This window comes from Gadus chalcogrammus, chromosome 4 (assembly GCF_026213295.1).
Source record: "Gadus chalcogrammus isolate NIFS_2021 chromosome 4, NIFS_Gcha_1.0, whole genome shotgun sequence".
NCBI lineage: Eukaryota > Metazoa > Chordata > Actinopteri > Gadiformes > Gadidae > Gadus > Gadus chalcogrammus.
In genome coordinates, this window is record NC_079415.1 from 12023722 (window position 1) to 12051151 (window position 27430).

The 27430-nt window shown below is 41.3% G+C and overlaps 2 protein-coding genes across 2 annotated transcripts; both read left to right on the forward strand.

Moving 5' to 3' along the window:
* On the forward strand, positions 1-24869 carry LOC130380577 (myosin heavy chain, fast skeletal muscle-like). The gene is made up of 7 exons (XM_056587822.1): positions 1-207; positions 300-503; positions 1197-1322; positions 24077-24247; positions 24322-24537; positions 24619-24767; positions 24866-24869. Exons 1-7 carry the CDS (start codon positions 1-3, stop codon positions 24867-24869), a joined length of 1077 nt encoding a protein of 358 aa, XP_056443797.1.
* LOC130380555 (myosin heavy chain, fast skeletal muscle-like) lies at positions 9041-19502 on the forward strand. Its single transcript, XM_056587797.1, has 41 exons — positions 9041-9107; positions 9517-9548; positions 9659-9873; positions 9978-10121; positions 10213-10369; positions 10459-10486; positions 10587-10701; positions 10816-10908; positions 10999-11062; positions 11144-11242; positions 11543-11646; positions 11738-11876; positions 12001-12119; positions 12242-12391; positions 12512-12682; positions 12776-13076; positions 13210-13280; positions 13395-13482; positions 13581-13698; positions 13783-13906; positions 13978-14114; positions 14195-14450; positions 14537-14779; positions 14900-15076; positions 15185-15330; positions 15423-15513; positions 15604-15993; positions 16090-16216; positions 16355-16473; positions 16559-16755; positions 16841-17024; positions 17118-17283; positions 17366-17490; positions 17573-17881; positions 17976-18179; positions 18262-18387; positions 18467-18637; positions 18720-18824; positions 18928-19023; positions 19105-19236; positions 19361-19502. The coding sequence occupies exons 1-41, from the start codon at positions 9067-9069 to the stop codon at positions 19379-19381; spliced, it is 5895 nt and encodes a 1964-aa protein (XP_056443772.1). The 5' UTR covers positions 9041-9066; the 3' UTR covers positions 19382-19502.
* Positions 24870-27430: the final 2561 nt, after the last annotated feature.

The following is a 27430-nucleotide window of genomic DNA, read 5'->3' on the forward strand; positions in this document are numbered from 1 at the left end:
ATGGAGCAGATCAAGAGAAACAGCCAGAGGGTCATCGACTCCATGCAGAGTATCCTGGACTCTGAGGTCAGGAGCAGGAATGATGCCCTGAGAATCAAGAAGAAGATGGAGGGAGACCTGAATGAGATGGAGATCCAGCTGAGTCATGCCAACCGCCAGGCTGCTGAAGCCCAGAAGCAGCTGAGGAATGTTCAGGGACAACTGATGGTATGACCCAAACAAATGTATGGCGCATGTAAAACATAGTTCAAGCCATCCTGTTGGGCTGTTTTCTGATAAAAGTTTTCTGTGAATATTAGGATGCACAACTGCATCTTGATGATGCTGTCAGAGCTGCAGGAGACCTAAAGGAGCAGGCTGCCATGGTGGACCGTAGGAACGGTCTCATGGTGGCTGAAATTGAGGAACTGAGGGCAGCTCTGGAACAGACAGAGAGAGGCCGCAAAGTGGCTGAGCAAGAGCTGGTGGATGCCAGTGAGCGTGTTGGACTGCTGCACTCCCAGGTTAACAAACATTCTAATCCTATCATTTGAACAGCAGTGTGCGGTGACCCTCAATTCCAGTGGGGCAGAAACTACTAGCATATGACCACATCCACAATGTATATGTTTTTTTTTATATGTATATTTTTTGAGCTACATTAAACAACTTTAAACTTTTACATTCAACAACTTGTCGGTCTGTCTGGGCCAAGTTGTTTGATGACACTGTAACAGGTGCAACAGCACTCGCCCTATCCGCATCTGATATAGAAACGATGAAAGATACTGGCGGAAAAATTTGAGTTAAAACAACAAAAGTTCTAGAATATGACCATGGGGCAGACTACTTTACGAGGTGTCTTTTAGAGCGGATTGCAATTCTTATTGCAGCCTGCAGGGTTATGCGATACACATACGGAGAAACAAGTCGCTGAGCTGCCCTGCCCCAACATTGTTTGACAGGTTAAACTCAACTAGAATCACCCCCATTATCAAAATTTGATGTCATCACACCAAAAATAGTCGGAAGGCCTACCAAATCTATTGGTAGTTATTGTGACAATCACATTATTAAAAATAGACTTGGAGCAATGGAACAATTTTTTTTGCAAGAAGTATGCTGCCCCACCTGCCCATATGGATGTCACGCGCCTGCATTTGAATTTGAAAAGAACAAACATGTTTTGATTGTAAGTGCATTATAATATGTTTCAGAACACAAGCTTGTTGAACTCAAAGAAGAAGCTTGAGACTGACCTGGTCCAAGTCCAGGGTGAGGTGGATGACAGCGTCCAGGAAGCCAGGAATGCTGAAGAGAAGGCCAAGAAGGCCATCACTGATGTAGGTCTACCTGTATTGCTTAATTCATGGAATGACAAGCTAAATTACCTCTTAATAAAATAAAAATTCTTACTTTTTATAATTTCAAGGCTGCCATGATGGCTGAGGAGCTTAAGAAAGAGCAGGACACTAGTTCTCATCTGGAGAGGATGAAGAAGAACCTGGAGGTCACAGTGAAAGACCTGCAGCACCGCCTGGATGAGGCTGAGAACCTGGCCATGAAGGCAAGAAGCAGCTCCAGAAACTGGAGGCAAGAGTAAGATAGTCATCATCGAGCATTTAATCATAGATTTAAGTCCAATGTAAGGAGGAGATTTATTTATTTCACTTTAAATCTAAAGGTTTGTGATCTGGAATCAGAGGTTGATAATGAACAGAGACGTGGAGCAGAGGCTGTAAAAGGTGTCCGCAAATATGAGAGGAGGGTCAAGGAACTCACCTACCAGGTATGTCAAACTTACATCTCCAAATATGTTTCTATTGCAATAATATTTTGAGGACATTTTGATATCTAAAGTTCAAGTTCAAGTTCAAGTTCAAGTGTACTTTATTGTCAAAAATCTATGTAACAGGGTTAGCACAGAAGTTTGAAATTGCGTTTGGCCAGACTCCAATGTGTAGTTAAAAAACATTGAACAAAAAAACATATAACATTTAAATAAGACATTGACAATAATCTCTCTCTCACACACACACACACACACACACACACACACACACACACACACACACACACACACACACACACACACACACACACACACACACACACACACACACACACACACACACACACATAGCAACAGAAGTACAATCAGTGGTCACAAGGTGCAACAGTAAAGTAAAGTGCAACAGTAAAGTGCCAGTGACATGGTGAAGTTCATGTGGTTTTCTTCAGTGTGTTGATGAGTCTGATGGCTTGTGGAAAGAAGCTGTTACTCAGTCTGCTTGTGCGGGACCGCATGCTGCGGTACCGCTTCCCTGATGGTAGAAGGGAGAACAGACTGTGTGCTGGATGAGTTGTGTCTTTGATGATGTTCATTGCCCGCTTGGAACAGTGTGAAGTGTACAGTTTCTGAATGGCTGGTAGGGGTGACCTGATGATCTTTTCTGCTGTCCTCACCACCCTCTGCAGTGCCTTCTTGTCTGCAGCTAGACAGCTGCCATGCCAGACAGAGACGTTGCTGGTCAGGATGCTCTCAATAGCACCTCTGAAGAAGGTGGTGAGGGCAGAAGTGGGGAGGTCAGCTCTTCTCATCCTTCTCAGGAAGTAGAGTCGTGTCTGCGCCTTCTTGACCAGCGCGGTGGTGTTGGTAGGCCATGAGAGGTCATTCGTGATGTGCACTCCCAGGAACTTTGTGCTTTTCACAGACTCTACTGCACTGCCGTTGATGATGAGTGGGATGTGTGTTGGTTGTTCCTTCCTGAAGTCTACAGTAATTTATTTTGTTTTGTTGACGTTGAGAAGCAGATTGTTCCTCTCACACCAGTTGATGAGTAGCTGTACCTCCTCTCTGTATGCTGAGTCATCATTGTCTTTGATGAGGCCCACCACTGTTGTGTCATCTGCAAATTTGATGATGTGATTCGTTTCAAATTTGGCACAGCAGTCGTGGGTCATCAGCGTGAACAGCAGGGGGGATAGCACACATCCTTGCGGCACCCCCGTGTTTATGATGGTGGTCGCTGAGGAGTTGTTTCCGACTCTGACTGTCTGCGGTCTGTTAGTAAGAAAGTCCAGCAGCCAGTTGCACAGTGAAGTGCTGATGCCTATTTTACTCAGCTTGTCCACAAGATGTTGGGGGATGACGGTGTTGAACGCAGAGCTGAAGTCTATGAACAACATCCGTGCGTGACTGTTTTTATTCTCCAGATGAGCCAGGCAGAGGTGGAGTGCTGTTGCTATGGCGTCATCAGTGGAGCGCTTTGGGCGGTAGGCAAATTGGTATGGATCCAGAGTAGTGGGGAGGGTGGATGTTAGGTGGGCCTTTACCAGTCTCTCAAAGCACTTCATCATGATGGGGGTGAGTGCTATGGGTCTGTAGTCGTTCAGTGATGATACCGGTGACTTCTTGGGTAGTGGTACGATGGTGGTAGCTTTGAAACTTGCTGGTATGATGGCTTGGTTCAGAGAGGTGTTGTAGATGTCTGTGAGGACGTCGGTGAGTGAGTCTGCACAGTCTCTGAGCACACGCCCGGGTATGTTGTCAGGACCTGCAGCTTTCCTGGGGTTCACCTTGAGTAGGGTCGTCCTCACGTCCGCTGGGTCCAGTTGAAGTGTTGTGCTGTCAGGGTTTACAGGTTTTTTTTTGGGTGTTGTGGTGTTATTTTCTTCAAACCGGCTGAAGAAGGTGTTGAGTGAGTTGAGGAAGTCTGTGTTGTCCTCACACGGTGGGGGGGATGGTTTGTAGTCTATGACTGACTGGATGCCTTGCCACAGGCGTCTTGGGTCCTTTGTGTCAGTGAAGTATGAGTTTATTTTTTGTCCATATGCACGCTTGGCTGCTCTCACGCCCCGGTGCAAGTTGGCCCTGGCAGACTTGAGGGCCTCCTTGTCCCCAGACTTGAAAGCAATGTTGCGTGCCCTCAGGAGCTCACGTACCTCCCTGGTGAACCAGGGTTTTTCGTTTGCTCTCACTGTAATGTCCTTGGTGACGGTTACATCTTCCATGCATTTTGTTATGTATCCAGTTACAGAGTCTGTGTATTCGGTGAGGTTGACGTCCTGGTTGGTGGTGGCCGCCTCCCTGAAAACCGACCAGTCTGTGCATTCAAAACAGTCCTGTAGAGCTGCTGTGGAGCCCTCTGGCCAGGCCCTGATCTGTTTCACAGTTGGCTTGCTTCTCGTCAACAGAGGTCTGTAGGCTGGGATTAGCATAACAGAGAGATGGTCTGATGAACCCAGGTGGGGGTGGGGAACAGCTCTGAAGGCCTGTCTGATGTTGATGTAGACCTGGTCAAGTGTGTTCTCTCCCCTTGTTGCAAAGTTCACACACTTGTGATAGTGTGGCATTACTGTTTTCAATTTGGCCTGATTAAATCGCCAGCGATTACGCAGACCGAGTCCGGGTGTGTGTTTTGTAGTGTACTCACAGACTTGTACAGAATGGAGAGTGCCTCCTTTGTGTTGGCGCTAGGGGGAAGGTAAACAGCTGTGATGTTGACGGTATTGAATTCACGCGGCAGGTAGAATGGACGGCAGTTGAGGGTTAAAAACTCAATGTTCTCTGAGCAGTGACTTGTAATGACTGCTGCGTTTGTACACCAGTTGTTATTGATATAAATGCACACACCACCTCCTCGAGATTTACCCGTGCTGGCGTGGTTTCTGTCAGCGCGGAATGTTGTAAACCCATCCAGTTTAATTACGCTGTCCGGAACGTTGTTGTGAAGCCACGTCTCGGTTAGGATGATCGCGTTGCATTCTCTTACGTTTCTATGTGTGGTTAAATCCAGCTTGAGATAATCCATTTTGTTTTCTAACGAGCGGACGTTCGATAGGAGAATAGATGGTAGTGCTGTTTTGTGAGGGTTTCTTTTCAAGCGGTGTGTGATGCCGGCTCGGCAACCTCGCCTTATCCTCCGTCCTGTGCTCGGCCTCCACTGCCGCATCAGATGCTTCGAGTTTCGGCTGGTGGGGGCGGGGGAGCCCGCTGTCATGGAGGGTCCGTTGTCACGGGACATTATTCCTAGACCGAGAAGAGTTTCGCGATCCGAGGCGAAGTTAACTCCGGACATATCCTTTGTGCTGTTGTTGTTTCTAAGTCCCAGTAGTGTACTCCTGTTGTACGCGATTTTTGAAGACGATTTTGACGGTACATTTAACATAAAACACACATTTTTATCAGGAGCCGGCTTGGCCGCAGCCACACCGGGCGCCGCCATGGTAACCCAAAGGCCACATGATGTAGATTTTTCACTTTCAAATGTGCATCAGACTGAAGAGGATAAGAAGAATGGTTGCAGACTACAGGATCTTGTGGACAAACTGCAGCTGAAGGTGAATGCTTACAAGAGGCAGGCTGAGGAAGCGGTAAGTGAAAGTTACATAACACACTCAAGGTATTGCATACATTTTAGTACCTATTTAAACAAAATATGAATGTTCCTGTAGGAGGAGCAGGCCAAATCTTACCTGTCCAAGTGCAGGAAGGTTCAACATGAGCTGGAGGAGGCTGAGGAACGTGCTGACATCGCTGAGACTCAGGTCAACAAGCTGAGGGCCAAGAGCCGTGACTCTGGAAAGGTATTTCGATGGCAAAGTACTGTTCACATTATTGCGCAAACATATATCTTAGAATTAACTGAAATTATTTACTTGAAAATGACTATGTATCTAATTCCTATATTTGTTTGGTTTTTTTCTCGTAGGGAAAGGAGAGTGCTGAATAATTCCTTTCCATTGGAAGTATCGCACATTGTAAAAGTCATACAATATGACACAAATGTGAATTACAAACAATAAACTATGTGTCAACTTTCCATCCTGCAATGTGCGGCTATTTTTTGGGCTTTACTTCCTTTGCTCACTCAACAGGGTTTATCTTTACCAGAGCTGTATCTCATAAGTCATTGAATGTAGGCCGGAAGGTTTAACATATGCATATGCTATGGATAATGTAGTGAAAGAAAAAGAAAAGCTAGGCTTTGGAATGTGCGTGACATTTTCAAGTGTAAACATTGGACTACTTGAGAAACGCACAACTAATGCAAAAGTGTGTTGTACAGCATTTTAGTTTAAGTACTTTCCATCCCTGGTGGTAACACACATCTTCACTCCTTATGATTTGGTCGTGAATACTAAAATGCTAACACTACATGATTTAAGCCAGATTTTCAAGTGAAAGACAGCCCACAGCTTCGAGGCATATCGTAGCATGTGCCTTAGAGTGATGATAGTGTGAACTGCAAAGACGCAATCCGATAGGCGCAGTGATATATTGCAGAGCCCCGAGTGATATCAAGCAGGTTTAATATCTGGACCGGTCTTGTAGTCCAAAGGCTCTGCCCACAACCTTATTTATATATATACTGATATATGAAATACTGAGTAATGGAAATGCAATCTAACATTTCTTTGGCATCATGTCATTAAAGTATATATAATCCAATAACATGATCCGAACCATGCCGCTAAAGGATCTGTATTCAGTTTCGATGTCAACCTAATTATTTATAGATAGATGCCCAACTATCATTCAATCTGTGATAGAAGGTAAATGTCACTGCAGCTGGTTTTTGGCTGATATTACAATAGTAAAATGGGAAATGGTAAAGAGACAGGAATGATGCCCTTGTGTCTCAGTGTGTGCGCTGACTGCAGTAAAAATGATAATAAAAAGGGGAGATTTACATTTCTACATTTCAAACACAATATTAAACTGCTATAATTATAATAACGGTTCAAAATAAAAAAACTACATGAATGAAGCCAGTACTCTGGTCCAAATGAATTAAGAGAAGCATCAATAAGAAGTTTTATAACCTACAATTTTTTTACATTGTGATGAACGAGTGATGAACTGATTTATTCATTTTTACTCCTTGCTGTTTTGCTGATAAAATACTTTAACCATTACTCCATATGCATTGTGTTAGGTTAAGCCACCATGAGAATGCTTACACACACACACACACACACACACACACGCACACACACACGCACACACGCGCACACACGCGCACACACGCGCACACACGCACACACACGCACACACACGCACATACACTATGTTGATGAAATACTTAGTGGCAATGGAAGAAGTGAAGGGAGTGCACTCCAAGAGGTATTAATAAATGCAACACTATACCTTCCAAGGTATCAGGCCTTGATTAATTTACGTTCCCTGGCATTAAGTCATAAAGATTGAAAATCTTGCCAACAAAACGGAATGTTGGCTAACTGTTGCAATGTGGCAAGCACTGGTAATAAACGTAACTAATATATTTATAGATTAAACTGATTATTAACTTGTTAAACATAGTAAATGTTCTGCATTTCCAAGAAACCAAATATGAAATGTCCCCAGATATTATGAATTGGATTCCAGCATAAAAACATTTGAAATGTGTTGATGTTGCATTTAAACTATTGAGATAAAATACATATACAACTTATACAACTATAGATTGTTATCATGTATGGCACTAAAAGAATGAGCGACTGTCAATGACAGTAGCAACCTTCATCCAATGAGAGAGCAAGACTAAAGGTAAAGGTAATCCTTAGGAGGAATCACAACACCTTCAAAAGATATCGGAAAACATGGCTGAGAGGAAGACTCAGCAGTGTGTATATATATACATAAAATGTATACTTTTTTTATTATAATTGTTTTGAAGGGAGGATTCCTCCTTCTAAAACATCTTGAAATATGACTCCCTGCAAAACTATTTTTGAGGCTAAACAGTATTCTCTTTCCCATAAAACTTCTTACTCTCCCCCCAATGTTTATTAATAAGACCACATGTATTTACAACTGGCATCTGCAATGAAGTTACACATCTAAGACAATTTTTGATATGTGTGGAAATGTTGCATGTATATGGGTGCCAATATAAATATAATTGCTTTTGACCGGTTACACAAGCCAATAAATTCTCTTCAATCTTAATATCCTTTCCGCCAGCCAAATAGCAAGCGATGTGCCACTGGTGTATTTATGTGAGGTCAAGCACTCCGACATCAAGCTAGAGGATACAGTGTAACATAAACAACTGTCCATTATGAAGATATCAAACATAAAAGTACAATAAAAAGTATTTTCATACAATTTAATAAGAAGGTGATTACATAGTAGAATTAATTTGTGGATAGGCCTTTGCATATATATATATGTTTATAGATATATGCCACATCTTATTCCCTTGGTGGTCCACTTTTGCACATTAGATTGAATATGTATTCAGTTTAAAAGCACAATCATTGCAGATTGAACAAATAATTGAAGCAAAGCTGAATGGAAACACAATCTGAAAAAAATGTAAAAATACATTCATTACTATTCCTTGGCATCATGTCATTAAATTTGATACACTCTAACCATGCCAAAAGTGGTAATCAGGTGACAGTTGCAACGTTGCAATATGGACAATAATTTGGATATTTATAGAATCTCAAACTTCTTCTTCATCTTTTATTCTGTTAAATTAAATAAATGATACTAAAGATAGTTTTGGAACAGATATGCACATGGTATATCTATTAATATAGGGAGACGGCAGATGAGTGTCTGTACATCTGTGGATACAAGTATACAAGAACTTAAAAAATCTGTCATGATTAAAATAAATGAACACATGCAGCCCTATACCCCCCAGCATAAGGGCCTCTATTGAATCATCTACCTTGGCATTATGTCATAAATGTTTGAATACTGTGACAAAGCCAAAAAAGGAACCCTTGCTTACAGTTGCAATGTGGCATGGATACGTATTCAAAGTTTGTACATGATATAATTATAGATTGTGTGAAACTGATTGTTAAATAAGTGATCACAATCTGCAAGGAAACAAAATATGAATAACAAAATATACGTTGAGAAAATACAATAAGCTAACATTATATTGTATTCTATATATCTTCAAAGTCAATGATTAATTTGCTATCAGAATTGTAACTGTTGGAAATGTATATGCCAATGAACAAATTAAATGCAAAGCTAAACAGAACAAGAAGATCTGCCCTTATTTAGTTTCAGCCTGGACTGCAGAACCACCTCTATATAAGAGGCCACAAGATGAGATGGAGAGACTGCAGGGGCTTTCAGGTTATTACAACTGGTGGTAAGTCAGACTGATGCTTCAGCTGCTGTGGAAGGGAGATCATTGCATGGGGAATCAGAAATGCTTTTTTTTATTGCGTTCATTGAAAGTATTCCTATTTATCTACCTCTTAAAAAGAATCATGAAGAATATTTTTAATTAACATGTCTTTAAGATAATGTTTAGGATCTTTGGTTATTCAAATTACTATCTAGTGTTGTTTACATTCGTAACGATTTTTCAAGTAATCTTCTTTCTAGGTATTCTTCTTATTTTAGAGGTCATTAGAGGGGTCTTATAGCTGCATCTTATCTGAATTTTTAATTTCATTGTTTTGTTGTCAAAACAAAACATTGATGTAATTATGTAAAAATCTACCTTTACTTATACATGTGACTTAATAACACTAATAATAACTTTTATTTTAAAGGAACAATTTATTCGAACAGAGGGAAGGAAACGGTAAGAATATGAATATCTCGTGGACAAACACCATCACAAAACCTTCTTGAAGCCATCTATATATGTCAGTTAAAATAAATAAATGAGTATGTTTGTTTTCATGAAATAAGCCTCCATCATGAGTACGGACGCAGAAATGGCCATTTATGGCGCGGCTGCCATTTACCTCCGGAAGCCAGAGAGGGAGAGGCTTGAGGCCCAGAGCACGCCATTTGATGCGAAGGCTGCTGCATATGTCAGTGATGTTAAGGAACTGTACGTCAAGTGTACCATCACTAAGAGGGATGCTGGCAAAGTCACCGTCACAATTTTGGCTACAAAGGAGGTAGGCAGAGGTTGATCATGGCATGGACTAGATTGTTGGTATCAACAATGCGAAAGTGAAAGATGCATTATTAAGAAAACTAAAAATGGGTTTCCATATTTCAGGAGAGGACAGTCAAGGAAGACGATGTCTATCCCATGAATCCTCCCAAGTATGACAAAATTGAGGACATGGCCATGATGACCCATCTCAATGAAGCCTCTGTGTTGTATAACCTTGCAGAGCGTTATGCAGCATGGATGATCTACGTATGATATTTAACATTCTAAATTAAAATACATAAAATATATAATAGTATAGTATATAAATTACCCTGAAACTCTCTGTGATTTCCTTCAGACCTACTCGGGGCTGTTCTGTGCCACTGTAAACCCCTACAAGTGGCTCCCAGTGTACGATCAGTCGTGTGTCAATGCCTACAGAGGCAAGAAGCGAATGGAGGCTCCACCCCACATCTTCTCTGTCTCTGACAACGCCTTTCAGTTCATGCTCACTGGTTTGTAAATTCAAAGTTTGAAATCCCTAATCTTACCTTGTTTTTATGAATAAATGGTGTAATCATTCAAATGTGAATTTTCTTTGCAGACAGAGAGAACCAGTCTGTCCTGATTACGTAAGTTTGATTCTGTTAATATGACATAAATATAATACAATGAATCATGCATTGAAAACATGTCAAAATGAATTTACTTTATTCTTCTTTTCACACCCAGTGGAGAATCCGGTGCTGGAAAGACTGTGAACACCAAGCGTGTCATCCAGTATTTTGCTACCATCGCAGTGGGTGGTGGAGGAGATAAGGCGGATGCAGGCGCTGGAAAGATAAAAGTATGTTTAAATCAATTAAATCAATGAATCAATTCATTAATAAATCACATAAGAACATGAAGAATTCAAATATAATTCAGTAAAAAGGTATAAACATTTTATGTCGGATTATAGGGGTCACTGGAGGACCAGATCATTGCAGCAAATCCCCTGCTGGAGGCCTATGGTAATGCCAAGACTGTGAGAAATGACAACTCCTCCCGTTTTGTAAGTATGAAATGAATTCCTCCCTGAAGATGCTCCCTAGTTTTTGAGTATTTTTTTGAGGATGATTAAAACTAATTATTTTGCAAACAGGGTAAATTCATCAGAATTCATTTCCACGCAAACGGTAAACTATCCAGTGCTGACATTGAGACGTGTAAGTATCTAGTTCTACATGTGGATTCCTTAACCAAGATTATTAGTGGTATAGGTTTTGATTAATGAATGGGCCTTATAGATCTGCTGGAGAAGTCCAGAGTGTCATTCCAGCTTCCCGATGAGAGAGGCTATCACATCTTCTTCCAGATGATGACCAACCACAAACCTGAGATCATTGGTGAGATTTTATAATAGTAAGAGTGTGAAGAATGTACTTAATATTAAGATGAAAAGTTGTCCTGAATTGCCTTTATCTATTCGAATATGACGTAATATGTACAAATTACTTCTGAAGTTCAAATATTTAAAGGGCTAGTTTTCTCTCTAGAATAAATCGTTTTTGGTAAAGATTATATCTTCCATTGCATATTATGGAAATGCATTTGGAAAAGCAAGATTAATTATTTTTTTATTCAGAAGTTAACTGTTAGGTAGCAGCATATAAAGCAGAAAAAATGACATTTGTTTAATCCCTCAGAAATGACCCTCATCACCAGCAACCCCTACGACTTCCCCATGTGCAGTCAGGGTCAAATCACTGTGGCCAGCATTGATGACAAAGAGGAGCTGGATGCTACTGATGTCAGTGGTTGATTGAAAAACAATTCATATATTTTCCACGTGGCATACGTTTTACAAAATGTTTTCTAAATGTTCTTTGTTTTCAACACAGGCTGCTATTGATATTTTGGGCTTCACTAGTGAGGACAAGGTGGCCATCTTTAAGTTTACTGGTGCTGTGCTTCACCACGGTAACATGAAGTTCAAGCAGAAGCAGCGTGAGGAGCAGGCTGAGCCAGATGGCAATGAAGGTAACGATTAACATGTATTCATCAGTGCACTAGAAGGTATATTGGTGCATATTTGCTTGTATTACATTTGGAGTAATTATTATACAGAATAATAACACATTCATTTTTCATGTTACCTTTGTAGAGGCCGACAAGATTTGCTATCTACTGTCTCTGAACTCTGCTGATATGCTCAAGGCTCTTTGCTACCCAAGAGTGAAGGTCGGAAATGAGTATGTCACCAAGGGACAGACTGTACCTCAGGTAAGAAAAACACAGTTTGTTAAGGAAATATGGTACAAGTTCTGTTAACATGGTTTGTCTATTATGACGTATAGTATATTTTGATATAATTGTGATGATTTTATAAAAAAAAATATTTTCAGGTCAACAACTCAGTGAGTGCCCTGGCCAAGTCTATCTATGAGAGGCTGTTCTTGTGGATGGTCATCCGCATCAACACGATGCTGGACACCAAGCAAGCAAGACAATTCTACATTGGTGTGCTGGACATTGCTGGTTTTGAGATTTTTGATGTAGGTTGTTCAATAAGTGGCAGCATTTCTGAAAGCATTTCCTTCATTCTGAGACGTTAGTCATTACCATTCAATTCTTGAAAACGAGTAATAGTCGGTTTATTAAATGTCCCCTACTAGTACAACAGCATGGAGCAGCTGTGCATCAACTTTACCAATGAGAAACTGCAACAGTTCTTCAACCACACCATGTTCGTCCTGGAGCAAGAGGAGTACAAGAAGGAGGGTATCATCTGGGAGTTCATTGACTTTGGCATGGACTTGGCTGCCTGCATTGAGCTCATTGAGAAGGTACACCTGAATATTATAAGTATAAATAATTATTCTTTGCGTGAATTACAAATTACTTTTGATAATGTTTCATCAATATTTTTTTCTCTTAAGCCAATGGGAATCTTCTCCATCCTTGAAGAGGAGTGTATGTTCCCCAAGGCCTCAGACGTTACCTTCAAGAACAAGCTGTATGACCAGCATCTTGGCAAGAACAGAGCATTTGAGAAGCCCAAGCCAGGAAAGGGCAAGGCTGAGGCCCACTTCTCCCTGGTGCACTATGCTGGTACTGTGGACTACAACGTCACTGGCTGGCTGGACAAGAACAAGGATCCCCTGAATGACTCTGTTATTCAGCTGTACCAGAAGTCCTCTAACAAACTGCTGCCTGTCCTGTACCCACCTGTAGTTGAAGGTACGGCTCACATTTGGGACCAGTAGTTTTTACGTCAGTGATATTATAATTATTTCCAGCCACTAAATGTGTTTCTTAGAAAAAACTAAAGTTATAAATTGAACAGTGACCAATCAACTATAATTAAAAACAGAGGTCGGGGGTGCCAAGAAAGGAGGCAAGAAGAAGGGTGGCTCCATGCAAACAGTGTCATCACAGTTCAGGGTAAGGGTAAACACACAAATAAATGTAAAAATGTACTTGTAGTACTACTTACTACATATGCATATATAATTCTAAATCGTTCTACGTAATTAATATTTAGTTTCGTGCCTTTAGGAGAACTTGGGCAAACTGATGACCAACTTGAGGAGCACCCATCCTCACTTTGTGCGTTGTCTGATTCCCAATGAGTCAAAGACTCCAGGTACAGTGACTACTAGTAAATGTTCATAGTGTCTGCATCAAGATTATACATTTAGTTAACTTATAATATTAAATTCATGAATTTCAACAAAATGACAGGACTCATGGAGAACCACCTGGTTATCCACCAGCTGAGGTGTAACGGTGTGCTGGAGGGCATCAGAATCTGCACAAAGGGCTTCCCCAGCAGAATCATCTATGCTGACTTCAAGCAGAGGTATTAACTCAAGGATTTTGATTTTTTAACTTTGTCTTTTAACATTTTAGTTATTGTTAAAAACATTACAATGGTCTTCTTCAGGTACAAAGTACTGAATGCCAGTGTCATTCCTGACGGTCAGTTTATTGACAACAAGAAGGCTTCTGAGAAACTTCTTGGATCCATTGACGTACCTCATGATGAGTACAAATTTGGACACACCAAGGTATGTTTATTGCTGCAAAAACTAGGTTTATACTGGATTTGACGCTGACAAACGTCTCTTGTTACATTAAGGTGTTCTTCAAAGCTGGTCTTCTGGGTACTCTTGAGGAGATGCGAGATGAGAAGCTGGCAGCTCTGGTCGGGATGCTTCAGGCTGCAGCCAGAGGTTATGTCATGAGAAAGGAATACGTGAAGATGACGGAGAGGAGGTATGTTTTTAAACATTGTTGTCAAAACACCAATGGGTTTGTAGTACATCCCCGATATGATGGTTTATTTTATTCTATAGGGAAGCCATCTACACTATTCAGTACAACATCCGCTCATTCATGAATGTCAAACACTGGCCATGGATGAAGGTGTACTACAAGATAAAGCCTCTTCTGAAGAGTGCTGAAACCGAGAAGGAGCTTGCCAATATGAAGGAAAACTATGATAAGATGAAGACTGACTTGGCAGCTGCCCTGGCCAAGAAGAAGGAACTTGAGCAGAAGATGGTTTCTCTCCTGCAGGAGAAGAATGATCTTTCACTGCAAATGGCTTCTGTAAGTAAACATTATGTAAAATGTATGTGTGCAAACATTGAGATACATTTGATGTGACATGTTTTACCAATATAAATATCACACAGGACGGAGACAATCTGAATGATGCTGAGGAGAGGTGTGAAGGACTTATCAAAGGTAAGATCCAGCTGGAGGCCAAACTCAAGGAGACGACTGAGAGATTGGAGGATGAGGAGGAAATCAATGCTGAGCTGACTGCCAAGAAGAGGAAACTGGAAGATGAATGCTCTGAACTCAAGAAGGACATTGATGACCTGGAGCTTACCTTGGCCAAAGTGGAGAAGGAGAAACATGCCACTGAAAACAAGGTTTGTTAAGATTTAACCACAATACCATCACCATCAACATTGTCCATCCGTTATAGAGTTTAAGGGAAGGTTACATTTTACTTATGAGAAATTATGAAACTGTGAATTTGTTTTTTTCAGGTGAAGAACCTGACTGAGGAGATGGCTTCTCAGGATGAGAGCGTTGCTAAGCTGACAAAGGAGAAGAAAGCCCTCCAAGAGTCACATCAGCAGACTCTTGATGACCTGCAGGCAGAGGAAGACAAAGTCAACACTCTGACCAAGGCCAAGACCAAGCTTGAACAGCAAGTGGATGATGTGAGAAAAGCTCATGGAAACTTTCAATGAATATTACTAATGGAGTTGAGTGAATATTCAATATTACATTGGATTGTTCTTAATTATTTTTCAATTATTGACATCCAGCTTGAAGGTTCTCTGGAGCAAGAGAAGAAGCTCCGTATGGACCTTGAGAGATCCAAGAGAAAGCTTGAGGGTGATCTGAAACTGGCTCAGGAAACTGTCATGGATCTTGAGAATGACAAACAGCAGTCTGACGAGAAAATCAAGAAGTAATTAATTTGTTTTTTAACAATAACAATCGGGTTTAGTGCATGTGACTGTTTTGATATAGTTTACAATTTTTCTTATTAATTATTCACAGGAAGGACTTTGAGACCAGCCAGCTTCTGAGCAAAATTGAGGATGAGCAGTCATTGGGTGCTCAGCTTCAGAAAAAGATCAAGGAGCTTCAGGTGGGAAAATTAATCAATTTAATTGTTTTAATATAAACGTTCTGAAATTATGAACTTGGATATTGACCTTAATATTTGTGTATTATTTAGGCCCGTATTGAGGAACTGGAGGAAGAGATTGAGGCTGAGCGTGCTGCTCGTGCCAAGGTTGAGAAGCAGAGAGCTGATCTCTCCAGGGAACTTGAAGAGATCAGTGAGAGGCTTGAGGAGGCTGGTGGAGCCACTTCTGCTCAGATTGAGATGAACAAGAAGCGTGAGGCTGAATTCCAGAAGCTGCGTCGTGACCTTGAGGAGTCCACCCTGCAGCATGAAGCCACTGCTGCTGCTCTGCGTAAGAAGCAGGCTGACAGTGTAGCAGAGCTGGGAGAGCAGATTGACAACCTCCAGCGTGTCAAACAGAAGCTTGAGAAGGAGAAGAGCGAGTTCAAGATGGAGATTGATGACCTCTCCAGCAACATGGAAGCTGTTTCGAAGGCCAAGGTAAGTTATTCCTTAAATCCTTCAGTGTGTTAATTATTATTTTTAAATAAATAGATAAAAGTAAATGTACATTGAATTCAAATTTTTAATGATCAGGGAAATCTGGAGAAGATCTGCCGTACCCTTGAGGACCAACTGAGTGAAATCAAGGCTAAGAGTGATGAGAATGCTCGCCAGATCAATGACATCAGTGCCCAGAGAGCAAGACTGCTGACAGAAAATGGTATACGCTTCAGCATATGGTCATTTGTGTTCATCATAAATGCATCTAAATGGAGGCCTGGAGAGACTCTTTAATGAAAAGAATTGAATCTAGATTTTAAACAACGTATTCAATATTTAACATTCCACATCCAACTAGGCGAGTTTGGCCGTCAGCTTGAGGAGAAGGAAGCTCTTGTCTCACAGCTGACCAGAGGCAAGCAGGCCTATACTCAGCAGATTGAGGAGCTGAAGAGGCAAAATGAGGAGGAAGTTAAGGTATGGTAGTATTATTCATAAAAATTGTAGGGGACAAAGATAGAAGATTATCTTGAATTGACATGGTGTGTTTCACCTTTTGCAGGCCAAGAATGCTCTTGCTCATGGTGTGCAATCAGCCCGCCATGACTGTGACCTTCTGAGGGAGCAGTTTGAGGAGGAGCAGGAGGCCAAAGCTGAGCTGCAGCGTGGAATGTCCAAGGCCAACAGTGAGGTGGCTCAGTGGAGGAGCAAGTATGAAACTGATGCTATCCAGCGCACTGAGGAGCTTGAGGAGTCCAAGTGAGTAAATCATTTAAAACTTTACCTAAATTGGACATTGTAATTGTTAAACGTACCCAAATCAAGCCATGTTATTCTTTAACAGAAAAAAGCTTGCCCAGCGCCTTCAAGAGGCTGAGGAACAGATTGAGGCTGTGAACTCCAAGTGTGCCTCTCTGGAGAAGACCAAACAGAGACTCCAGGGTGAGGTGGAGGATCTCATGGTTGATGTGGAGAGGGCCAATGGACTGGCTGCCAACCTTGACAAGAAGCAAAGGAACTTTGACAAGGTGAGTTTTAATTAATTTAAATAAATTGTATTATTATCATCCCATGATCCTTCCTCCGGTCCTAAACCACCACTAACCAAAAATAATGTATAGGTTTTGGCTGACTGGAAGCAGAAATATGAGGAGGGCCAGGCAGAGCTTGAAGGAACTCAGAAAGAGTCTCGTTCTCTCAGCACTGAGCTTTTCAAGATTAAGAACTCCTATGAAGAAACTCTGGATCATCTGGAGACCATGAAGCGTGAAAACAAAAACCTTCAACGTGAGTATTTGTTAAATATTAAAGTGCTAGGTTGTGGTAAAATATGTATCAGACTTATGACAAATGCAAAATTGCTCTGCAGAGGAGATTTCTGATTTGACTGAACAAATTGGTGAGACCGGAAAGAGCATCCATGAGCTGGAGAAATCCAAGAAGCAGGTGGAGACAGAGAAGACTGAGATCCAGTCAGCCCTTGAGGAAGCTGAGGTGAGGATTCAATCTGCAAAACAACATAAAAAATCAAATAATTAGTGTCTGCAATTTTGTCAATTTTAATTTTATACCTTAGGGAACCCTGGAGCATGAGGAATCCAAGATTCTGCGTGTCCAACTGGAGCTGAACCAGATTAAGGGTGAGGTTGACAGGAAGCTGGCTGAAAAGGATGAGGAGATGGAGCAGATCAAGAGGAACAGCCAGAGGGTCATTGACTCCATGCAGGCCACTCTTGACTCTGAGGTCAGGAGCAGGAATGATGCCCTGAGAATCAAGAAAAAGATGGAAGGAGACCTGAATGAGATGGAGATCCAGCTGAGTCATGCCAACCGCCAGGCTGCTGAGGCCCAGAAGCAGCTGAGAAATGTTCAAGGACAACTGAAGGTAAAACACAGATGTAATGTACTGCACATGTAGAATATAGTTGCATTTATATCTTGGGGTGAACTATTCAGTTCTGTTTTCATGTGAATATTAGGATGCCCAACTGCATCTTGATGATGCTGTCAGAGCTGCGGAAGACCTGAAGGAGCAGGCTGCCATGGTGGATCGTAGGAACGGTCTCATGGTGGCTGAAATTGAGGAGCTGAGGGCAGCTCTGGAACAGACAGAGAGAGGCCGCAAAGTGGCTGAGCAAGAGCTGGTGGATGCCAGCGAGCGTGTTGGACTGCTGCACTCTCAGGTAAACAAACATTTGAATCCTGTCATACGATTACAAGAACACGTTCATGTTTTAACAGTAATTGAGTAATAATATGTTTCAGAACACAAGCCTGTTGAACTCAAAGAAAAAGCTGGAAAGTGACCTGGTCCAAGTCCAGGGTGAGGTTGACGACAGTGTCCAGGAAGCCAGAAATGCTGAAGAGAAGGCCAAGAAAGCCATCACTGATGTAGGCCTATATTTGTTTGTTAATTGATGTTTTGAGAACTTAATGGAACTCTTGATGAATATATTACTTGTTCTTGTAGGCTGCCATGATGGCTGAGGAGCTGAAAAAAGAGCAGGATACTAGTTCTCACCTTGAGAGGATGAAGAAGAACCTGGAGGTCACAGTGAAAGACCTGCAGCATCGCCTGGATGAAGCTGAGAACCTGGCCATGAAGGGTGGCAAGAAGCAGCTGCAGAAACTGGAGGCCAGAGTAAGACAATAATCAGCCGGCATTTAAAAATGTATTACTCAAGTGTAAGGACAAGGTTGAGTCATTCACTTTTACTCTCAAGGTTCGCGATCTGGAGTCCGAGGTTGATAATGAACAGAGACGTGGAGCAGAAGCAGTAAAAGGTGTCCGCAAATATGAGAGGAGAGTCAAGGAACTCACCTACCAGGTATGTCAAACTTACATCTCCAAATATGTTTCGAATGCATTAGAATTTTGATCATAACTAAAGGACACATGATGTTGATTTTTCACTTTCAAATGTACATCAGACTGAGGAGGATAAGAAGAATGGTGCCAGACTCCAGGATCTTGTGGATAAGCTGCAACTGAAGGTGAAGGCTTACAAGAGGCAGTCTGAGGAAGCTGTAAGTAAAAACTACATTACAAAATCCGGTTATGCATCAATTTCAGTACTTATTAAAAACTAAATGTAAATGTTCCTACAGGAGGAGCAGGCCAACTCTTACCTTTCCAAGTGCAGGAAGGTTCAACATGAACTGGAGGAGGCTGAGGAACGTGCTGACATCGCTGAGACTCAGGTCAACAAGTTGAGGTCTAAGACCCGTGACTCTGGAAAGGTAATTGGACAGTAAAAATACAGTGTTTATTATTCCACAAACATGTGTCCTAAAAATGTCCTCATATTATTTTATACAAATGCCTTTTAAACAAATTCTACATTTGTTTTGTGTTTCGCTTTAGGTGAAGGACAGTGCTGAATAATTCCGTCAAACGTGAAACATCGCACACACAAGTCATACAATATGACTCAATTGGGAAATCAATAAACTTTCCATCAACCGTCCATCTTGTAATGTGTAGTTATTTGTTTTGCTTTACTTCCTTTGCTCAGTCCTATCAACAGGTTTATCTTTAATAGAGATGGATCTCATAGGTCATTGGATGTAGGCCGAAAGGTTTAAAATAAAAATAATTGTAATCAAATTCTACATGCTTTCAGGCATATGTAGCGAAGGAAAATGTAAAGCAATGCTTTGGAATGTGCATGTGTCGTGGAAATATCAATCATAAATCGGGCTGGGTATCGCAGCCAATTTCCTAAATCGATTCGATTTCTATTCATAAGGTTCTGAATCGATTAATCACGATTCCATTCAATCTGCTCTTAAATAATAAAAATGGCTCAACTGTGTTACAAAATGCAAATGTACTTTATTCTTTATTCTTATTACTTTTTTCTCTTCATCTTAAACAACAGATTTTAAGTGCAAACTTATAAATTGGACAGTATAAACTTGTGCTGTAAACAAAACTGTCTCAAGTCTCAAAAGTGCAATTTTGAAATTAGAAAGGAATTGCAAGGGAATCGTCGGTGGGTCAGCAGGCGAGGAGTCGGCAACGGGAGGGCAGAAGAGCAGATCGGGAGACGGGAACTGGAGAGCAGACAGACCGACAGGGACTCGACGTTGGGTGGGAGGTCAGGCAGGCGAAGGGTCAATGACAGGAAGTCAGGCAGGTGGATCAGGAGACGGGGACAGAGGAGCAGACAGACCGACAGGGACTGGACGGCAGGCACGAGGTCAGACAGGCGAGGGTTCGTTAACAGGCAGAGTGGAGTAGACAAAGTCAAATGGTAGTTGCGGAATGAATGAAACAAGAGACAATCTGGCAAGGACTGAGTGAAAGGAGAGGACTGTTATAGGGGGAGCACAGGTGAAGGTGGTTGGGTTAATTAGGGGAGATCAGGGTGGCAGGCGGGTGAATGGGAAAACCAGGGGTGTACCATGACACCCTATTAGAATATTGATCACCAATTGTCTCACTGATTGTATCCTTGGTAACTTTTCTGCCTGTACTTTTCCATGATTATGCTCTAATATTAAATCAAATATTTTGCATCAGCATGATATATTTATAAACATTGGAGTACTTGAGAAACGCACAACTAATGCAAAAGTTTCCATCCCTGGTGTTAACCCACGTATTCCCTGTTTATGATTTGGGTGTGAATACTCAAAATCTCACACATTCCAGAGAAAGACAAGATTTTGAAATCCCAGACAAAAGCGCAGCGTAAAGGAATATCATAGCATGTGCAAAAGAGGGCAAAAACTGCAAAGAAGCAATCCGATAGGCGCAGCAATACATCGCAGTGACCCAAGAGATATCGAGCAGCTTTGATATCTGGACCTGTCTGGGAGTCCAAATCCTGCAGATTGAAAGGTGTTGCAACCGCAGGAACCGACAGGAGCGAAGACCTTCAGCCAATGAGACTGCAAGACGCTGGCGATAGGAAAACATGGAGGAGGAATCGTAACACATAGACCTGGAAAATCTGCAAGCAAGGCTCTGCATTCAATATTGTGTATATCGGGATGGGCAACTGGCAGCCCGCAGTTTTTATTAAAAATAAAAAAATCCAAAAAATGTTTCAATGAGAGGGGGATTTCATTTTGGAGACTGCTACCAGAAGCAGTCAATCTAATGCTAGTTGTTGCACTCAATGTTGGGCCACTGATTTGCAGTTTGCAGCCATCATTGAATGATGATGTAAGTGAGCCCTCTGCAGTGAAAAAAATACTAATCACCTATGTGGCTGTTCTTATTTATGTAAAAACAAAAGTGTTGTATCTGTCGTTTAACAAGAGTATCGAGATGTTGAAATTGCATTGAAAATATGAAATTAATGTATGTTGGTTCAGTAAACATACAGACATATATACAAATATTTCGTTCTTATTTAGAATTTTTTTGTAGCCTCTCTAATATCCGATAAGTTGTAGTGCGCAGGCATGTGGCCCTCTGATGGGGATGATGAAAAATTGTGGCCCTCTTTTTAATAAAAGTTGCCCATCCCTGGCGTATATATGCATGTATATGAATATATAATATCTATATTCTCTTTTTTGTTGTTTTATAACAACGACCTGGATGGCTAACTGTGGCGGGGATCCAATTTTGGAAGTGTCATATCAGGAGTCTTTTTGTGACGTAGTTTGAAGACCAGTGAAGAGACTGCAAAACTACAACAAATACCAAATAATTATGCAACTCAGCTAAACAGTATTTTCTTTCCTATAATGCTTCTCAGTCTCCTCTCAAAGTCATGAATCAGTCAGACCACATGTATTTATAACTGGTGTGTAGCAGGGACTGTGCCTGGCGTTCACAGGTTGCTCACCATGGATTTAGTGGTCATCGACACTTACACATGGCCCGAGCTGGCCCAAGTTCAGGCACGAGGGGGCTGCACTCTGGGCCAGAGCTGTGGCCCTGGTATGGGTAGCTGTGGTAGACAAGACATGCAAACTGTTGGCTTTCGTCACCGGATGAATTTGAAAAGGAGATTAAGAGCTCCGTCAAGACACATAAACACACACTTCATACTTTAAAGCGTGAACTTTTGAATTATTCCAACACATATATATCTATACAAAACATATTATTTATATTAGTATTATTAATGCCATGACTAATATGATTGTGTTGAAACTACGAGACTAAATTGGACATGATAATTATACTTAGCTTGCTACACATGGTGATGAAGCAACTTCAATCTTTATCTGTCAGCCAAATAGGTAGCAATGTGCCATTGCTGCATTTCATTGAGGTCAAGCACTCAATCAAGCTAACAAATTCATTGCTACAAAGATCAGACATAAAAGTACTGACATAATGTAAAATGCAATACAATTTAGTGAGGTGTTATTAGATTGCAAAAATAACTAAATCAAACTATATTTATACTATCTATGTTTATAGAAGTATGTAAATGTACACACAAACACATCTTTTTTTTATATGAAGCGATATGCCTCATAATTTTCACAAGTAATCTGTATTACTTTAAAACATCCTCAATCTTCAGTAAAGGTAAGTATTTTCATATGAATTTGGTTATTACTCAATAATGGAATGGAAAATACTAACTAATGGAAATGCAATCTTAAAAATCGATGTAAGCATATGCAACACTATTCCTTGGCATGTTGTCCCAGTCAATATAGTCTCATGCCAAAAAACCAGTCTAAAAAGGTATCTCTGCTCTCAGCTGCAATGCAAACCTTAAGTATTTATAGATAGATGCCAAAATAGCTTTTCATCTGTCCAAGACGGTAAATGATAGCAAAGATAGTTCCAAAGCAGATATGAATTAGATATCTAGCTATTAAAATTGTACACTAGGAATGGTAAACAGACAGGAACAATGACCTTGTGTATCTGTGTATTTGGGTGATGACTGCAGTAAAGATGATAAGAAAGAGGCGTTGTGGAAGGAAATTCAACGGAGTGAAATAAACCTTGGGAATGTGCATGACCTTTTTAATTGTGAACATTGGATACTTAAGTAATACATTGCACAATGTACAACTAATGCAAAACTTTGCAGTTTAAAACGAGTTAATCTGTTCAATTTGAGTTTGGGGTTGGGATTAAATACCTAAGGCTAGAGTTCACACTACACAATTCTAGCCAGATTTTCCAGTCACCTACATCATTTGGAAATCACAAAAAAAGGCCCAAGCTGGAGGCATTTGGCATCACGGAAAGGATGTTCGTGGAGTGTGAACTGCAAAGATGCAATATGAGCGGCTCAACAATGCGTTGCACAGCCCTGAGTGATTTAGCAGGTTAAATATCTGGACGTGTTGGGAGTCAGAATCCTGGAATGTGAAGCGACTGTCAATGACAGTAGCAACCTTCATCCAATGAGAGAGCAAGACTAAAGGTAAAGGTAATCCTTTGGAGGAATCACAACACCTACAAAAGATATCGGAAAACATGGCTGAGAGGAAGACTCAGCAGTGTGTATATATATACATAAAATTTATACTTTTTTTATTATAATTGTTTTGAAGGGAGGATTCCTCCTTCTAAAACATCTTGAAATATGACTCCCTGCAAAACTATTTTTGAGGCTAAACAGTATTCTCTTTCCCATAAAACTTCTTACTCTCCCCCCAATGTTTATTAATCAGACCACATGTATTTACAACTGGCATCTGCAATGAAGTTACACATCTAAGACAATTTTTGATATGGGTGGAAATGTTACATGTATATGGTTGCCAATATAAATATAATTGCTTTTGACCGGTTACACAAGCCAATAAAGTCTGTTCAATCTTAATATCCGCCAGTGAGCGTGTTGGACTGCTGCACTCTCAGGTAAAAAATACATTCTCATCCTATCATTTGAATGCAAGAACACACACGTTTCGATTGTAATTGCATTATAATATGTTTCAGAACACAAGCCTGTTGAACTCAAAGAAGAAGCTGGAAAGTGACCTGGTCCAAGTCCAGGGTGAGGTGGACGACAGTGTCCAGGAAGCCAGGAATGCTAAAGAAAAGGCCAAGAAAGCCATCACTGATGTAGGTCTACTTTTATTTCTTAATTCATGGACTAACAATTGATGTAACTCTTGATTCAAACATTGTTTGACTTTGTAGGCTGCCATGATGGCTGAGGAGCTGAAGAAAGAGCAGGACACTAGCTCTCACCTGGAGAGGATGAAGAAGAACCTGGAGGTCACAGTGAAAGACCTGCAGCATCGCCTGGATGAGGCTGAGAACCTGGCCATGAAGGGGGGCAAGAAGCAGCTCCAGAAACTGGAGGGCAGAGTAAAACAATAATAAGCCAGCATTTAATGATTGACTGTTTGGACAATATTTAGTAATTCACTTTTACTTTAAAGGTTCGTGATCTGGAGTCAGAGGTTGATAATGAACAGAGACGAGGAGCAGAGGCTGTAAAAGGTGTCCCCAAATATGAGAGGAGACATGATGTTGATTTTTCCTTTTCAAATGTGCATCAGACTGAGGAGGATAAGAAGAATGGTTGTAGACTACAGGATCTTGTTGATAAGCTCCAGCTGAAGGTGAAGGCATACAAGAGGCAGTCTGAGGAAGCGGTAGGTTCAACATTTTAAGGGATACTCAGGTCAACCTTGCTACATTATATTCAAACTGACGAAACATGAATGTTCCTACAGGAGGAGCAGGCCAACTCTTACCTGTCCAAATGCAGGAAGGTTCAACATGAGCTGGAGGAAGCTGAGGAACGTGCCGATATCACCGAGAGTCAGGTCAACAAGCTGAGGACTAAGACCCGTGACTCTGGAAAGGTATTTGGACAGTCAAAGTACAGTGTTGTTCCACAAATATGTGTCCTAATAATTTTCATATATTCTTTGATCTGAATGCCTTTCAAACAAATTATTGTTTTGTGTTTCTCTAAAGGTGAAGGACAGTGCCGAATAATTCCGTTCCATTTGAAACTTTGCACATACAAGTCATACAATATGACACGTTTTGGAATAGAATAATTCAATAAAATATACAGCAACTTTTCATCTTGTCTTTTGTATTCATTTGTTTGCCCTAACCTTCTTTGCTCAATGATTTCCATTGACAATTTCTAAGTTAAACCTAAACATACTTGAAGTCAATACATACACACTTTCGGCCATAAGATCAATGAAGTGCAGTATTTTGATTTTTTGCATGAAGTTTTAAAGTTACATTGCAGAAATGTATATCAAATGCAACTGTAAAGCACTTGAGTAAAAGTGCTTTTCATCCCTGGTTGTTGGCAAACGACGGTTAGCACACACACAGTACATCAAAGGGGGACAAATGCATCTTAAAGCGCAAAGAAAGTGAGGGCATGGTCAGGGTAGCATACATACATTTTACCAGCCTCTGGCCATTTGCAGGATGAGCTAAATAGGCCACAAAACGACAACAAGTACCCAATTAACATACATCTCTATTAATGAAGCTAAACAGTATCCTCTTTCCTAAAACCCTTCTCACTCTCCTCTGAGGGTGCACTCACACTAGGGGCCCTACTTTAACGGTCTGAAACGCAAGTGGGAAGCGCAAAGCGCAAGTAGCTTTGTGGGCGGTTCTACGGCGCTATCGCTATTTTACAGGCGGATCGCCAGAACACGCCTCCTCCTTCCGCCGAACCGCCCCTTGGGGCGCATGATCAATCCCTAATTTACCGGCGAGTGGCGGTGGTGGGAAAAGAACGCTCTGCGCCAGTTGTAAACTAGCAACGACACATGCGCCAGTGACTAAGTCACTTGCGCCAGATGCAAGATAGGGCCCTAGGCCATCTGGCCGTGGCCGTTTTCACACCTAACCGTGCTCAAATCTGCCAGTGTGAGTGTGGCCAGTGTGGCCAGGCCAGGCCAACTTGGCCACTTGGGAGAGGTGTGCTGCTACGGTACGGGCCGCCACAGTACAGATGCTAATGAGCCGACACGCGCACACGCACGGCTACGCAACCTGAGCTGGATGATGTATAGTCCATGCGACGACCATGGACATAATAAAGGCGACGAGCCTTCTTTCCAATTAAATGGTAAACATGGCGTCAAGCGGTTCAACTGTTGGTTCACGTTGGTCCCATAGAAAAGTCGAGTGTCTGTTAGCCATTTGGGCAGACGATAAGCAACAGACTCAGCAAAGTGCGAACTGTGTTCTCTGTGTTGTTGTCCATTGCTGTTAAAACTCTGACCGGCGGCAGACTTTATTATGGTCCATGCAGCGGACGCTTGGTGATGACGTGTTACGACGTGATGACGTATGTACAAGAGCCTTCCATGGCCAGGCCACAGTTGCGACGGCCAACGGCCACGGCCAGATGGCCTAGTGTGAGTGCAGGCCAGAGAACAATGGGGCCAGTTGAGCACGGTTAGGTGTGAAAACGGCCAACGGCCACGGCCAGATGGCCTAGTGTGAGTGCACCCTCAATGTCATGAATCAGACCACGTTTATTTTTTCTGGCCTGGTTTAGTGGTCATGGGCACTTACCGATGAGCCAAGCTGGCCCATGTTCAGACATGAGGGGGCCGTGCTCTGTTGTAAACATGTAAACTGTTGGCTTATTGATGGATTTAATGGACATACATGTACGATTTAACACCAAAGAGTAGTTCAAATTGAAAACTACAGGAGTAAATGGGAAGCAATAATTATAATTAATGCTTGACACATGGCAATAGAGTCTCTATAATCTTAATGTCACCTATGCCAGATAGAAAGCAATGTGCCATTGGTGCATTTCATTGAGGTCAAGACATAATAGACTCAAGGCTACAAAAACAACTTCGGACGACAATAATGTGATGAAGAAATTATATATTAAGCCAGTGGTTTTCAACCTGTGGGGCGCGCCCCCCCTGGGGGGCGCCAGAGTTCTACAGGGAACAAAAATAAACCCGAAAAAAACCCTGAAAGTCGATGATTCAAATCATCAGTCGTACTTCAACTGTAGAAGTAACATAACTAAATAAATTGTCAACCGTTTATCTTCGTGCAAACCATTTAACAAATCTACACACTTGTATCTTCAATAATGTCCAAACAGAATTTCGATATCATTTAAAATTTCTTCAGAATCAGTTTTAGTTTCATACCGCTTTGTTTTCAGCTGTTTTCATTGAAGACGTCAGCCCATTCTGATACACCTACTTCTAGACATCGTAACTCATTCATTTTTCAACCGTTTACCATCGTTCAAACCATTATGCAAATCTACACACTTGTATCTTCAATACTATCGAAACTGAATTTTGATAGCATTTATATTTTTTTCAGAATCACAGTTTTAGTTTCAAACAGGAATCGTTTTCAGTTGCTTATAATAATTTAGGTCACCATAGCAACGCCGGTAAACAAACCCCGCCGAATAGAGTGGCGAAGTCACGCCCCTTCCGGTAGAGCTCATGGGACCTATGAGATCGAAAAATATGAATGGGCGTCAATGGAGAGAAAATAATTATTTTCTGGTCCCGG

What these genes read in the sequence shown, in the direction of transcription:
- LOC130380577 (XM_056587822.1), top strand. Translation starts at nt 1, where the DNA reads ATGGAGCAGATCAAGAGAAACAGCCAGAGGGTCATCGACTCCATGCAG. An exon ending in TTGGACTGCTGCACTCCCAG is followed by an intron (nt 504 to 1,196) that starts GTTAACAAACAT and finishes AATATGTTTCAG; the next exon opens with AACACAAGCTTGTTGAACTC. An exon ending in CCAAGAAGGCCATCACTGAT is followed by an intron (nt 1,323 to 24,076) that starts GTAGGTCTACCT and finishes TTGACTTTGTAG; the next exon opens with GCTGCCATGATGGCTGAGGA.
- LOC130380555 (XM_056587797.1), top strand. Translation starts at nt 9,067, where the DNA reads ATGGAGAGACTGCAGGGGCTTTCAGGTTATTACAACTGGTG. An exon ending in CAGTGTCATCACAGTTCAGG is followed by an intron (nt 13,281 to 13,394) that starts GTAAGGGTAAAC and finishes TCGTGCCTTTAG; the next exon opens with GAGAACTTGGGCAAACTGAT. An exon ending in TCTGACGAGAAAATCAAGAA is followed by an intron (nt 15,331 to 15,422) that starts GTAATTAATTTG and finishes AATTATTCACAG; the next exon opens with GAAGGACTTTGAGACCAGCC.